The sequence below is a fragment of the Equus caballus genome, chromosome 10, assembly GCF_041296265.1.
Source record: "Equus caballus isolate H_3958 breed thoroughbred chromosome 10, TB-T2T, whole genome shotgun sequence".
Taxonomy (NCBI): Eukaryota; Metazoa; Chordata; class Mammalia; order Perissodactyla; family Equidae; genus Equus; species Equus caballus.
The window spans coordinates 41,511,198-41,527,676 of NC_091693.1; the positions used below are offsets into that span (position 1 = coordinate 41,511,198).

Consider the following 16,479-nt stretch of genomic DNA (forward strand, 5'->3'; position numbering starts at 1 on the left):
TGATTCCTGTGCAACACACCCTAACAAATTAACCTGCGTAATAAGATGCTGTGCAAGTTCTCTTTCCCAGCGAGTCTCTGGCTGTCCATTTATATTACATGAGATACTTCATCTGTAAATAGTAAATTGAATTTTATAGTTTTGTCTACTTTCACTTTTATTCATGTTGTGTCTTAACAATTAACACCTTGTAACAATCGAGCACTGAATTTAATGATCCTTAGCACCAAGGAGTCAAGAACAATGTACCACAAGGGGCTACTCTTCACATCTAGTTAATAAACAAGACCTTGCTACTTTTCCACAAGGAAAATATCACTCCAAAATTAAACACAACGAAAGAGAAGGATCATTTCACAGAAAAGTTTGGTGTAAGCTATTTGTAAAAAAGCAAAAAAAAAAAAAAAAAAAAAAACACTAGAGGATTCGAAAGTTAATATTAAAATTTACACTAGAGGACTCCTTGATTTTTAATTAAAATTTATTTAATTTTAAATGTTCTTTCCAACAGAAGAGGTAGGTATATTTCCACATATGAAAAATCGGTTATAGCCACAAATCAAAACAAGGAAAGCCAGATAAAAATCAACATACTCTCTTCTAACAGCACAGAAATGTCACTATTTTATGATGTTATTAATAAAGACAGGAATTGCTTCGTGTTCCAATCAGACAATAATCTTAATTTTCATAATCTACTTCTGATAGTAACAGGAGTATTGAAAGGCTACCTTTTCATCACAAAAATTGTTTCCCACAGTGATTTGTGACGCAAGTCATGGTGACCTTTGGGTCACCTGACAGGATTTTACTGTAATTCTTTCCTATTTTCACCAACACCATCATCATCAAGTCTCTAAGAGTCTACAAAGATCACCAGATTTTTAAAATTTAATTACAACCGAAGGGGTATATTCAGACTAGAGGTGGAGAGATTCGACCATTCCAGTCAGCAAACAAATTCAAATGTGCAAAATTTTAAAGTATCCGCATTTCCAGCTTTAGACTAGAAAATGTATGGTCACTGATTTTACTCAGTAGGTAATTAGTGATTTAGCCGAAAAATTCATAAAGACTGTTTCTTTGACGATCAGACTGGAGAATGACTGTATTTAAGATACATGAAAAATCTCATGCGTTGGACAAATGGATGTGAATGGCAGAGCATCTCCAAAGTCACATAATGATTGCTTTGGTCTGGACAACATCAAGGCTAATAAAAAAATGTTTAAAATAAAAACTTCATAAATAAAACATCTGGGTATCGTATTTAACACTTTACTCAGGCTAAAGGTTACTAATACAGAGAGCACATTTGCCTTTTTCTCCCCACCCTCAAACCCTCATTTGCTTGTTTCCCTGAAATTTTATACGAAATGGGAGCTTCCTCACTGTCAACAACAGTTAAGGCCCAGTTCAATTTACTCTCCTTTTGCTTTTCCAGTTTTCTGCTTTTTTCCATTTTCCATCACTAGCTGTTTTTCTGATTTGCTCACACCATTTGCTGAAATACCATTCACAGCTGGTTTTCCAGTTTGGGATTTCTTAGGCATGTTGTATGTCCGAACATAGAAGTTAAGAAAGAGAAGTATGAAGCTGATTGAATAGACAATGAGAGCCCAGTGCATCCATTTGGGGAAAGGGCAATCCGTGTACAGAGACAGTGCTGTGTGGCCAATGGTCACATGGAACTGGATCTGGAAAACAGAAACAACGCAGGGTATGTTTACTTCAAGGAGTACATCACTTCTAACAAGATCAGAATATTCTACCTAGCTAAAACAGGCCCGAATTTTGCCAAACTATCCAAAATTTAATAGTTCTCTGGCTCCCACGCCTGGTTCCTTCTCACTCAGGTCACTGCTTGAATGCCATCCCCTCGCCAGGCCAGGGATTCCTGACGACCAGAGCTAAGTGTCCTCCCCCTAGGGGGCCCTCAACCCCACTAACCACAGGGGTCTGGTTTTGTGTGGGTTTTCATTCTTTACAAGAAGTATAATGATTTGAAATTGTATGTTGTGTTTGTTGGCTTCTCGACCGTCCACTTTTCCACTGTGTGCAACTTGAGGGCAGGGCCCTGTGTTGCTCCCTGATAATCCCTGTATCCTTGGCACAGTGTCTGGACTCAATGACTATTTTCTGGATCATGTTGAGGAATGCTCTCTAAGGAGAGGGGATATCAGGGGCCTAAGAGAGTAAAGCAACAGTACTGTAGGCTCTTCCATCTTTGTTTTCCTCCCACATTTTAGACCGATTTCTTTCCACAAAACTGTCGGCAAGCTGGTACACATACTTTTAAAAATGAACTTATCAAAATGGTTCATTATTTGTTTCTTACAGAATAGCAGACAGGTAAATATGCATTAGAATTCACACTATCCTTTAAAAAATAAGATTTTAGGTAAAATTTAGTAGATACTTGAGAATAACTGCAGAAGAGAAAATCACTTTCAATGTTAGGAGTTTTTAAAAGAAGAAAAGCCAAAATTAAGATGCCTTTAATTAAGATGAGGCAAGTCAGTTTATATTCTGATATATCAACAAATGAATGGTTCTTGATATAAGAAATATGAATTCCATGGTGTTAACAGAGGTTAACTTTTTATAAGATTAACTTACTTGATTAACTGTCGTGAGAACTTGTGGCTTGGAAATACACTCCCCTTCACAAAATTAACCTGCCATTTGGAATGGGCAATCGTGCGTTCTCTTTTAAGGACATCACTATCAATACTGCTTATTATATTAAACATTATTCAAACAATTTATTCCACGTAAGCCCCATCAGACTAAACAAATTTTAAAATTTTCTGTGGCAAAAATCCAGATTTTAAGTACTTTTCATTTCACAATGATTCTTAGAACCTGCATCACGGAAAAAGGGTGTGTGCATGGGCGTGACAGAGTTGGCGTCACTCAAGGACAGCCACTTGCAGCATCAGCAAAACAGACATAAACGTTCACGTTTGTGTTCTCTCTTCATTTTCTTAGGGCCCTTTACTAATTACTGAGAGAAATGAATTACACAAACTGTCTAAACAGCTTCCACAAAAACTGGAAGAAGCTTCCTGCACCTTTTTGGTTACAAATGAATCCCTCACCTACAGCATTCCCCAAAAGTTGTGTTTCCTGTTTGGTTAGCCAGCTGTTTAGCAATTTAAAGTAGAGGCGGATAATATTTCCAAACATGATTCCACGGATAAAATTGTGCACACGCTATGATTAAAGCAAATTATAATAAATTCCAAGGCTTGAAGAATAGCTATCAGGGTGGCTTTGGATTTCCAGTCTGGCTCTGGGCTAGTGCCTAACTCTGAATGTTACACTGATGCACCCAGAAGCTGCAAGAAGTTCTACTCGGGCTATGTGCTGGAAATGGTCTGGTCTAAAGACCGGCTGTGACGACACCTAGCTCTGCCCTCCAAGGACTATGTGCTGGAGAAGTAAGAGTCTCTGTCCTTGTTCCTCCCTCTACCCCAGCCTTCCTTGTCTCTGTGCCTTCTCTTCAACCTTTACTTTCTAAATGTATGAGATCTGTTAATAAGGACTGAAAAAGGGACTAGAAAACTGAAAATTTAAGCAAGGACAGGATGAAGAGAGGTAATAATAACATTTTAAGTAAAAACAAAAAAAAATCACCTCAGAGAAAAGGTCTATTATTTTTCTAGTCATACGTGAGTCTACGTCCTTTGTGGTGTGTTTAGATCTTGACTCACCCATTTCACAGATGTCTCTAAGGAGTATTTCTCTTAGAGAGACGAGAGCTGTGTCTAGTCTTCTAAGGGCATTTAAAAAGCTAGTGGCTGTCCCCACTGAGTCTATGAGCAGGGAGCTCAGAGCCAAGCAGCCTCAGCTCCCAGAGCTGGAGCACAGAGAAAGTCAACTTGTAACAGAAAATTGTCAAAAATGACTCGGCACTTTACAGTTAACAACTGAAACATTTTCAGTATTTCACCAGAAGAAACTTTAGAAGCATTTAACTCACCAGCTGCAACATAGTCAGGTATCGTTTCCACCAAAGATACTTCTGAATCCATGGGCCAAACGCACTTAAGCCGTAGTAGGAGTACATAATCACATGGATGAGGGAATTCATCTGGGCTCCGAAAAAAGCTTGAGAAAAACAAGAGGTAATTACAACATACAGAAAACCTTACTAGGCAATAAACCATTTGGACATAAAATAAATGACTGCACATTATTTTCTAAAATTTAATCATGAGTACAGATTAGGAATAAAAGTTGTAAAGCAGTACTAATGGAAAAGCCTTCTCTTCAGATCATGTTAGGTGTTGCTAAAGTTCAGACTCAAGCTTTTACCATAGAAATAAACATAGGTGGTCTTCAAATGGAAAGGATTTTGAAAGCGGCGAGGTGTCAAATGGGGTACTCCAGTGGCTTAAGCAGACCCTAATACAGAACTAGTGCCTGTATTACTCTTCATTCTATGATTCTTGGGGAAAAAGTCACGGTACATACCATTATTTAAGCAGATTTGTAAATGTGTCATTATTGCCTTTAGATGTGCCAATATACATATCTACAACAGTACTTATTGCCTAGGTTTCTAAATAGTTTTTTTTTTTTTTTTTTTTTTTTAAAAGATTTTATTTTTTTTTCCTTTTTCTCCCCAAAGCCCCCCGGTACATAGTTGTATATTCTTCGTTGTGGGTCCTTCTAGTTGTGGCATGTGGGACGCTGCCTCAGCGTGGTCTGATGAGCAGTGCCATGTCCGCGTCCAGGATTCGAACCAACGAAACACTGGGCCGCCTGCAGCGGAACGTGCGAACTTAACCACTCGGCCACGGGGCCAGCCCCTAAATAGTTTTAAATTGAAAGTAGCAAGGTGAACTGTACCATAACGACCGCACCCTGGGTCCCCGTCAGAGGAACCATCTGTTTCCAGCTCAATAACGTGAATCATCTTCAATCTACAGGCATCTGCAAAGCTGAAGGCAGATCTTGGCCAAACTGTGACTTCAGATCCTCCTTAACATCAGCAAGGCTATAAATACAATTTCCTCTGAGTAAGAACTGACAGGCTCACGTGAGGCCTATTTCGGAGCAGGTGCGGGCTCTGGGCTTGGCCTGGAGGTGAGCCGTCAGCCTGAGGGGTCATGTCTCGGCATCCTTTGGATGCGAACCACTAGAACTGCTCCTCATCAAAATATTATTTGCTACAAGTAGGCTTAGTTTATGCTCATCTCTGGGGCAAATCTTTAGGTGTTAAAGTTGTCACAGATAAAAAGCTAAAGCTTTACTTTCTTCAAATTTCCTTAAAATGAAATTAACACAGAAATAATTAGCAAGTTAAATGACAGACCAAGTCAAATTCCCAGGTTCTCATTACTTCCCACCTGACACATTTATCTAATGCAACACGTACAGATATTTTCCTGAAAATGCTCACCTTGTCCCCCTGCGACCCACTTAATTCCAATCCACCACAACGTAAACATTGTACAGTGATGATATACATGAAGGAAAGAGACTTGATTGTTTTTCTTCCTCAAGATAAAAAACACCGTGTCTAAATACTCCACTCCTTTAGACACAAAGTACCACCACAGAGCAGCAGCTATCTGTAAAAATAAAGGAAAAGCAAGTTCTAAACGCCAGAATGCCACTATCGTATGGTTTTCTGCTCATTGTAAATAAGTCCTAAATAATCTTCATTGCACAAAATGTATGAGGCATGGACTCATTTTTGCCTAAGTAGGTGTGAAACCTAGGCATCTATCCATGGGGAAAAAATGGGAAAGAAAGAGCCAGAGCTCTCTGTACACAGTGCCAGCAATTTAGAGAAACTTTTCCGTCTGTACGTAGCTGGATTTCATGTACTACCAAACCGGTGAACACGGAGCTGCACACTGAGAAGCCTTGCAAGCTGGTGGAGAGGCTGCGAGATTCACTTGGTAAGGTGTTTCAGTTGTTCACGCTTAGCCGTATTGTACCTCAGATATTCTTGCAAGTATTTTTGTGTAGCAACTGGTTTCTGCTAGTGCCTGACCCTCTATCACTTTAACATGTGCAACAAAGTCAGTTCCCAATCACAATAATTTGTATTAGGCAGTAAAATCTTTAAAATGATAAATTGAAACAAATAAGCAAAAACAGCAAATATTTCCTAGGTCATAACTATAATCCTGCTTACATGAATAAGTCTTTTCTTTCCCTGGCTCTAATTAAGACACCAGATGGTGCAGAAAGATTACATTACATGCTGAGATTAAGGATCCAAAGACCCAGTAAGAAGTGACCTCTGTATATATGTTTTAAAATATTTCACGAGAATCCTACTATAATAGTAATCTAAACTCAACTTTTTTATGTCAAATATTTCCTATGATAAATGTCCTATGTACAAGTAACCAAAAAGGCAGGTCATAAGTGAAATCTGATGATAACATAAACCTTTGTGTGTCAGGGTTTGAGGGATGCATTCACAGGCAGGCAGAGGGGTTTCAGAGTTGAAAGCTCCCTTCCTCATGTTATAGGAAAGGCCCAATAAATAAATAAATAAAGTCTTGTATTTACAGGTTGAGAATTATTTACTGAATTTGCTTAAGCAAAAGTATTGTTGAAAATGATAAAACTGGTTGAAAATAGGCTTGAAATAGTTAACTACTCACAGCAGGACTATATTTAATATTCACTATTATGTTAGTACTTTCAAACAAAGTAACTACTCCCATTTTGGCAAAATAAACTTTATCGAGAAGGTAAGAGAGAATGTCTTATTTTTCCCCCATCCGGGCCTCGGAATTAGCCACAATTCACCAACAGTTACAAGCAATCCTCTTTAGTCTGTAAACTGCACTGTCTTTGAATAGGCTACATCAAAGTGCAAAGTGATACTTCTTTGCCACCTAACAATGAATGCAAACATGAGTCTCTGAGTGAAATGTTTATTCTACTACATTTAACATTAGAGAAGAGAAGAGAGAGGGAGGAAAAGTTCAAATGCAGTTTGTTGCGAATCTCTGGTTCTTTCTCCCCCTAGGTGACAGTTCTCACAATAGCTAGTTTTTAAAAGAACTGGCCTTTTATGCATGCCAGGAGGGTAGCTTCACAATTACCAGAGTCGTATTTTTAAACCTGTATCCTAAAAATGTTAGTGTGTTGTTTTATCCAGGGCTTTTTCCAAGCGTACTTCTAGAAGAAAGCAAGCTGAACACTTCTCCTTTTCCCCTCCCCTAAACCAGGCAAGACCACAGGGGCGGCTCTCCACTGAGGAGCGTCTCTGGCAACGCAGCTATCAGAGGAAAAGGTTTTCCTAGCCCATAAATCTAAATAAAGCATCTCCCCTCCTTCTCTCTCAGTCTCACCCGGGTTTTACTTTGCTGCTAACCACTGTCGCCGTGACGGCTGTCTGCCTCTCCCTCCGTCCCTAGAATGACAGCTCATAAAGGCAGGCTCATCTCTCTCTCCCCCGTGTGCCCAGGGCCCCCGCTCTAGCTGCACGCAGCAGATGTTCAACACACATCTGCTGGAGGAATAAAACCAACATGACAACCAGTGGGGGTGATTTTTCGTCCGTGCTTAAGTCTTCTAACAGGGAAATGAAGACACAGACAGAAAACGGCAAGGACACTAAAGCAATCTGGTCTTGGGTCTTGATAAATATTGACATTTATTTGTCCAACTCTGATGACAAAAAGTTATTTTTTTCAATGGAAGCTACTATATATATCATTACTACATATATTACATGTAACATAAAATACGGAACATGTTTTATATACATGTCTCATGTATATATAATTTTTCACATGAACCAAAGTACACTAGAGGAGTTCAATAAATCATAAAATAATTGGTTGCTTCTTCCACTGAGTAAAATGGTAATTTTACTGATGTGGGTGATTGGAAAGTAAAATATTATAACATTATATTACCAGTGGTTTATTTTTCTGCGGTTACAATACAAACTGAGTTTATACCTATACAAATTGTGCTATGCTTAATTTGCTAAACACCACACCATTTATAAAATGTTTGTTTTTCTTCAGACTTTCTTAACAAATAAATTAGACTCTAGGAGTTTCTATCCTTGACCAAAACCAACAAAAATCTAAATTATCATCTTTACGCTAAATATGAAACTTTTTTTTAAGTACTACATTCTAGTAATCAACACATATTTACTCTCACACCACCAAATGGAAGGAGAGATACTGGAGGTACAAAAACAGATTTTCCATCATGCACTTTTAAAGAAAACCATAGCTTTACTGACTCAAACAATCCAATATACTATACCACTGTATTAAAGGACGTTTGTACAGACTGGGGACTATAACATTAAACCCACTTCTACTGAGTAATAGTATTTTTAATGTACTTACCCTGACTTCGTGAACATTATCAGAATAATCCACAGTCTGGCAAATATAGCTATATCCTGCATTATATGATCCCATGAATAACTGGAAAAAAAAGGAACACTATTTTTAGTAGATACAGCATTAAAAATACTAAATACAATATGCAACTTTTCAAATTATTTTAAAAAGCAGTATTGTCTAAAAGAATTCCAAATGCATTAAACATTAACATATTAAACAAACACATTAAATGTGTTAGAATTTCTAACATTTACTGTGTGTCAATTTATTCTAAAATTGAAGTCTAACTTAAAAATCACATGTAACTTTTGGACTGAGACATCAACTCTACCTACTTCAGAATATTAAGAGAAACTCTGATAAACTGTGGCTCAGAGCTAAGAATTGCAGTGACTTCTAGTCTTGATCCAGAGTGGTGTGCATCTAAAAAATTAGGTAAAAGTGTCCAAATAAATTAAAGTTTTTTACAAACTTTGGATTCTGTAGGCTAAGTTGTCAATTAAAGAAAGATTTTTTTAAAGGAGCATATTCTATTTTCCCAGTATCACATCCAGTTCGGTTTATAAAGAATTTTAATGAGGAGTCTCTTGGAAAACAAATTTCTTACACTCTCACAACTTGAAAAATGGCTGTGTCAATCCAGGCTTTAGGATTTCCCTTCAAAATGTCATGAAGCATTTGCTGGTGCCCAGAAAAGAACATGCCGATTAGCAGCAATGTTGTGTTAACAGTTGACTCACTTTAGTGTCAACTCAAAACACACCGACATTCTGTAACGGGAGTTAACTGGAAACTGTATTTTACACCTGCGTATTTGGATCTCTTACCAAATCCGACACTGCTGAATGAGAATCATAAATAAATAGCTGCAACTATTCACTGAGCGCTTAATATGTGCCAAACACTGCAAAACTGTCTCACTTATCTCTGATACCCAAAAGGTAGGTATTATTCCCATTTTACAGATGGGGAAAATGAGTCTCAGAAAAGTTAAATAACTTCCAAGGTCAGAAAAGCTAGTAAGGGTTGTTTTAGAATCCAGTCTCTCTGCTTCCAAATTCCATCTTAAATAACTGTCTCACACTTTATGTATGTTTCATATTTTTGTTATCCAAAAATGAAAAACGTCAATGATAGAAAATTTATTTTTAGAGTAGCTAACAGTTATCTTGGGGTACAATGTTATAATGATGGTTTTAAACATTTTCATTTTGCAATTTCAATAACCCTGGGGAATTATTATAGACTGATTTGAATAAACCTACCTCTCTGAAGATAAAAAGGTTAAGGAAAACCATGCCAAAATTATAGATAATGAGCACTAAGCGCATCTGAAAAGGCTCTCGGTCCTTCATCCATTTTGGACCCAGCCACACGAACAGGAGATAAAGAGTGCTGATACCAAGCGTAGTCCATGGGGACTGCATCAGAGGCCAGTTTTCCACACGCTTATCTACAGAGGGAACAAAATACCATAAAATTCATTACACAGTAAATGTTTTAAAAATGAATTTACTAGGAATTATAATGTCTCAACTTGGTTTTCCTAATTTGACCAAATACAGATCACTGTCCATTGAGTCTCAACAAAATACAAGGCATAAAAAACAAAGAAACAGGGCCAGCCCTGTGGTCGAGTGGTTAAGTTCATGTGCTCTGCTTTGGCGGCCCAGGTTTTCACAGGTTCGGATCCTAGGTGCGGATATGGCACCACTCATCAAGCCATGCTGAGGTGGCGTCCCACATGCCACAACCAGAAGGACCCACAACTAAAAATATACAACTATGTACTGGGGGGCTTTGGGGAGAAAAAGGAAAAATAAAATCTTAAAAAAAAAAAAAAAACAAAGTAACAAGACTGATCCTGTGAGTAGCTTTTGAAAATGAAGTTTCGTTACATATGGTGCACATTATGTTTTATAGAGAGCCCAGAAGAAATAAGCTCACCAAAAATACAGAACAAGCTGGGGATGAAAAGTTTATGAAAGATTTCACAGACAGAAGAGGAAAACTCATCCTCCACATTAACGAGGTGAAACCGACCAGGGCAGCTAGGCAGCCGCGCCTGTGCCTAACGCAGGAGAGAGCAGGGCGTGAGCAGCTGGGGGCCAGCGGACGCCCGACACAGGAGCCCAGTTATGTTCGGGGATTAAGTTAGAGATCATCACAGTTCCGTAATCTATTTAAATGATTAAATATTCAAGACATTTTTCTAACTTTTTCCTTAAGGATATGAGTCTATTTTCTTAACCCATGAAGATAACCAATTTATGTGCTTTTCTCTAAAGCTATAAATCATTTACTTTACATATGTATAAACATAATGAATGAATCAATTTTACAATACAGTTTTGCCACAAGTAAAACATTTCTAACAGAAGCATGAAAATGAAATCTGCGGTTAACAAAAAGTAATATTGTAATACATTATAAAAAGATATTGAAATTAATTTTTATATTTCTAAAAGCTAAAAAGCACTTTAAAGGTTGTGCATCTAATGTCTAATCTATTCTTGGTAATGCAAAACATTTCTATGTTCTATTCTGAGGAATATTATAAATTTTTAAAATAGTAAAAAAACACAAAATTTCTACCTTTCAGCCAGTTCCTAAACCTAGCCTAAATAAATTTAATTGCTCATTACAATGTCCCCCTATTATACTGACAGTTTTACTAAAATTATATATGATAAAAAGCTCTGGATTAGATAATTATGTTTCAAAACTCTTTACTTAAAAATAAATTAATCTGTTTCTATAATTGTCAATAGAAAATAAGATACAAGACATGAAACACAAGCAGAACAACATTTAATCACATAGCCTCCAAAGTCAGGAAGTGACATCATAACTATGGTTTCTATGAAACAGTTGTTAGAAAGGTGGGATAGTGACTTGAAAGAAAACACACAGGAGAACAAGTAAACTAGAAAAACTCCTTTTACTTCATAGTTTACAGAGGAGGCCTACCATCTATCTATCCATGGAAATTATGGTTCTATCACTCGAATCAAAACATATTCCAGAGTTAAACTAAAACACTTAAAAGACAGGAGAGAAGGTAAACCTCTTAAAAGGAGGGAGTGGCTGACTTCTGTTGGAAACATTGTGCCACTATGATCTCTTTTTTTTTTTTTGAGGAAGATTAGCCCTGAGCTAACATCTGCTACCAATCCTTCTCTTTTTGCTGAGGAAGACTGGCCCTGAGCTAACATCCGTGCCCATCTTCCTCTACTGTATATGTGGGACGCCTACCACAGCATGGCTTGACAAGGGGTGCCATGTCCGCAGCTGGGATCCGAACAGGCAAACCCTGGGCCACCGAAGCGGAACATGCGCACTCTGCCACCGGGCCAGCCCCGTCACTACGATCTTATCAGGGACTGTTCACTTTTCTTTAAAGTTGTCATAGTATCCTTCTATGGCCATATCTTTCCATGCCTAAGGCCCCCTTAAAACATGGGATATTTATCTACTTAGAATCCTTTTCTATATTATAGAAAAAAGATTTAATACAAAGCCCCTAAACCCTAGAGCCCTGTTCCACACCAGGTCACAGCAGGAGGAGCCCTGTGGTGTGCTGCTCCCACCCAGAACCAGAGGGCAGACACTGTTTTTACCATGAGACTGATGCAAAGAGCCAAAGGACCCTGTTATGGGATAATCTATGTAGGAAAGAAAGGAAGATGAACTGATCTGTAAGGAGACTCAAATTTCTAACATCATGGACTATTTCTCATTCTCACAGAATTCCTACTGACTTCCTTTAAGCGCTGAGCAGCAAGTAGAAAAATATCAGAGAAACAGGTCCAAAAATTTCCCAGAAATCACGAAGAAATAAAAGTGCTCCTTCTTGTTGATGTATAGGGTGGGTAACCTGTACCATTCTCTCATTCGACAGAGAAACTTAGAGAGACAACTACCAAAGGCAGAGCGAGGAGACAGGAGTAAGAAGCTGCAGGTCTGACAACATGAAACACAGAGGCTATGAGAAGAGCAAAGGGGTGGGCGGAGCGCGGGTAAGAAGTAACCAAGGCCCGGGAGAAGGCATGCACAACCCTATCAGTCAAAGGCCCCCAGGGCACACTCCTCCTCATCCACTTCTTCTAGAAAACCTGACGGAGAGCAGGTGAACTGCATTAGTGCTTCTGCAACTTCAAGGAGAAAAACAGCCACCTAGGGAGCATCGTTAAAACGCAGGTTCTGACTCAGTGGGTCTACAGTGCAGCCCACTTTTAGGAAGATTCTGCACTTTCTAGAAAGCTCCAACTGATGCCATGCCAATATTCCATGGGCCACCCTTTGAATAGCAAGAAAGTTGATCCCTTAGGTTTTTTTTTTTTATTTCTGAAAATTGTTACTTTTAACAACAATAATTAGGAGGAAGAATGGAATTGAAGGTGAGAAAAACTGGATCAAGAAAATAGGCAATTTTAACTAGTCAGGGGACCCACTGTGCACTGCCAGGGTACCGGCGCATGTTTCTATTCCATTACAGCACCCTCACACTGTCCTGTGACCTTCTTTTAAAAAGTAATCTCCCTGAAGGCAGGGCTGGGTCTTTCATTCTTGTATTGCAAGGCCTATCAAGGTGCCTAAACATTTATTTGACGAATAAATGAGGGGTGGATAATTTTTTTTCATATTAGTGCTTTATTCTCTGTCCCTGCAGTGAAATCCAGCAGCACATTGATTAGTACCAAAGCTTCTTCAGTGTCCAGCACGCCTGTCCTCAGCTCTGCCTGGATCCTCCTCTACGTTGGCACCAATTTTAACCTCAAGTCCACAACACTTCAACCCAGTACTTAGTACGTGTGTGCCCTATAAGGCTCAACCTCTTGACCTCCTTGTTTTTTCCAGGGAAAGAAGGCAGTGCCCTCACTTCTCTGCCCAACAATGCAGGTCACGCATTCATTCAGCAACCACATAACAAAGCCGAGTTTTCAGCCTACAAATGGCCACATTTCACACCACATCCTTCTCAAATTAGCCCTTCCAGGTGACAAGGGTCAGAGAGTCTCACAAAATCCCCCTCCAATGATTATTACGGAAGTTGTAGGAATGGTCAGCACCTGAACTGCACTGTAACAGCTCCCATCCTGTGATAATATTTGCATGAAATTTCTGCAGCTCTTGGCAGTTATGTCTTTCTGCATTTATTTGCATTAATATTTCCTTTAGTACTTCTGACAAGATTCAAATATCCTACACTTCTTTTATCTATTCCTTTTTCCACTAAAAATAAGGATTGAGTGTGTCACAATAGTGTCATACAAGGATATGAAAATTCACCACCACTAACAGGTCCCTTGAACGCAAAGAATGACGGTGGATTATAAGAGCAAAGGAAAACCACGAGTACGGAAGCTCTGTGTATTTTATATAATCTCTAAATACATTAAAATAATGAACTCTCCAGGTTTTCATTAACTCAGATGTTTAAATAACATATTTTAAAGCTAAATTAAATCCTCCATTATTCATGTGAGTTACACTGAATCCAAATTTAGATTACGCGTATTAGAGTAAGAGATCTATTTCTAAACGTCGTCAACATCCTAATCCCACCAGTTATGGGTGGGGTTCCACACCATGAATTTATTAGGGGAAAAAACCTGAGAAAACAATTCTACTGAAACCCTATCCCTCCTGCCACCATTAAAGCAAATTCTGTCATCGAGGAACCAAGGCTCAAATGTGTTTTATGTCACCTTCTTGGAAATTCTCTATTTAAAAGCTTTTTTGAGGGGGAATCAATATGGCACAAATATAAATCGACTCTAGTCAATTTGTTTGACAAACTGTCTTATCTGTGCATTTTATATATTAATATGTTTAGTAACATGAGGTTCATAGCTTCATGTCTTAGTGATTTTGCTCTTATTTTGCGCCTATTTGTTAACAATTTTTAAGCCTTTCATGTTGTCATGTAAACCTTTATTTGAACTAGAATTGTAGAACTGTAGATTTAGAAATAATCCCTTTATCTTAAAAATGAGATTCAGAGAGGTCAAGAGACTTGCCCGAGAAGGCACAGCAAGAGCCTCATGTATCCTAGCTGCTGTTCCAGTGCCACTCAGTCACCAGGCACCTCACGTTAAGGGAGACAATTTCCCATCGACTGCTTCCTAAGTTATTGGTACAAACGATGTTTTAAGACAGAATTGTGACTCCAACCATGTTCCTTCACGGGAAAGAAAATAAGAGAGACCTACCAAAGTTCCTTTCACAGAAAGGAGGACAAGAGATACTCAACCATGGCCTCCAAAGCACTCACGGTCCGAGGCCATGACACACAGAGTGGTGGGAAAGGACTAAGGAGTCGAGCCTGGAAAAAGAAAGAGGCCTCCTCGAATACTAAAAGACCTAAAGAGAGATTAGAGTTATTCTCTATTTCCAGGGGGCAGAATGAGAAGTTGTTTTAGGGAGGTAAATGTCACCTAAACTCAGAAAATTTCTAACCACTGGGTCTTTCTTTCTATGAGTAGAAAGACCTGTCTCCTTTGATTTTAAATTAAATTTAAGCAAACCTAGGGGCTGGCCCAGTGGCATAATGGTTAATTTCACACAATCTGCTTCGGTGACCTGGGGTTCACTGGTTCGGATCCTGGGTGTGGACACGCACACCACTCGTCAGCCATGCTGTGGAGATGTGCCACACCCAAAATAGAGGAAGACTGCCACAGATGTTAGCTCAGGACAATCTTCCTCAAGCAAAAAGAGGAAGATTGGCAACAGATGTTTGCTCAGGGCCAATCTTCCTCACCAAAAAGAAAAAACAACAATTTAAGCAAACCTAAGGCTAAGTATTACAGCAAATCAAGTTCAGGAGCAAGAAATTTTATTTTAATAATAATAACTACTTAGACATATTATCTAAACCCTTCCAGACCCTTAAGGGTTAACTCTTTCTGGTGAAATAGTGTCCACTTAGAACATTTTGACTGTTTCATAAAGCTCATGTTGAGTGGGATTGATTTATTTACAAACATTAGTTTGGTCAGCAATCACACAATTTTATCTGTATTAAAAGGCCAAGTAATGGTTATACAACTACACGTGTTTGTCAAAACTCACAAACTTTCCACTAAAGAGTTAATTTTATTATATGTAAATTATTCCTTTATAAAAAATGGGAGGAAAAAATGGTCCATCTAAAGTGGGGTGTCCCTTGAACATCCTCCACCAAAAGGTTTTTATTCTTAACTTGATTTGTATCTTAAAATGACACAGCAGGGCAGGATAGACAGGACAGACTTTGAAGTCAGACCGTCTGCCCCTTCTGAGCTGAGTGACTCATTTGGGGCAGGTTATTTGGTCCCTGGCCTCTCCAAACTCGTCATCTGTTAGTGGAGGAGACAGACACGAAAAATCCACTGCTCTGCAGCGTGATGAGTGCAGTGTCAGAGAGCAGTCTCAAGGGCAGTGGTGGGCAGGAGAGACGGGGCAAGGTGCACTTCAAGAGCAGACCTGGGAACTGTTTCTCAGGAATCTGCCAAGCAGACAGGGAGGGAAGAAGGCCTTCTCGCAGAGAGAACCATATGTATAAATAGCCCAGAAGCAGGAAATAAAACACTTATGTCAGAAACTAAGCAGGCCTGAGGTAAAGGATATATCCAAGGAAAGACAGCAGGAAATGATTGATTTATAGGTCAGATCAAACCAGGAATAGTCTTTCAAACTCTGCTGAAGAGGCTGCAATTTATCCTGTAGATAATGGGGAGATACTTGATTGGTTAAAACTAGGGGATAACATTTGGCTTTCAAAAGACCATGTGGAGGCAGCGGGAGACAGACTCAAGGGGAAGAGGATACGTCAAGAGGCAAGGAAACCAGTGGGATCAGTGGTTCTCGAATTTCTGTCTGTTGCTAGGCTGCCCACACAAGAATCACTTGCTCGTTAAAAATACAGATTCCTGGGCCCCGTCCCAGATCCAGTGAAGTAGCCTCTCTACTATGATCTCAAAGTTCCCCCATGACTGATGGGCAGTCAGACTTGGAGACCATATAACGCAAGAGATGATGGAAACCTGGACTCAGGGGGCTGCAGACGTGGAAGCCAGAAGAGTAAAATCTACCCTCGGTGACCAACATGGCTGTGAGAGGTGAGAGAGAGAAAAGTTCAGGGTTA

At 39.0% G+C, this 16,479-nt stretch overlaps 1 protein-coding gene across 1 annotated transcript in view; it reads right to left on the reverse strand.

The window, feature by feature from the left end:
- Positions 1-463: 463 nt before the first annotated feature.
- Positions 464-16,479, reverse strand: part of ELOVL4 (ELOVL fatty acid elongase 4) — a 30,375-nt gene continuing 14,359 nt past the window's right edge. The window contains exons 2-6 of the mRNA XM_001503647.5: positions 9,614-9,801; positions 8,349-8,429; positions 5,411-5,582; positions 3,986-4,113; positions 464-1,697 (exon numbers count right to left, since the gene is read on the reverse strand). Of these exons, the coding sequence (XP_001503697.1) occupies positions 1,422-1,697; positions 3,986-4,113; positions 5,411-5,582; positions 8,349-8,429; positions 9,614-9,801 (845 nt within the window). The 3' untranslated portion in view covers positions 464-1,421. The remainder of the gene's footprint in view (positions 1,698-3,985; positions 4,114-5,410; positions 5,583-8,348; positions 8,430-9,613; positions 9,802-16,479) is intronic.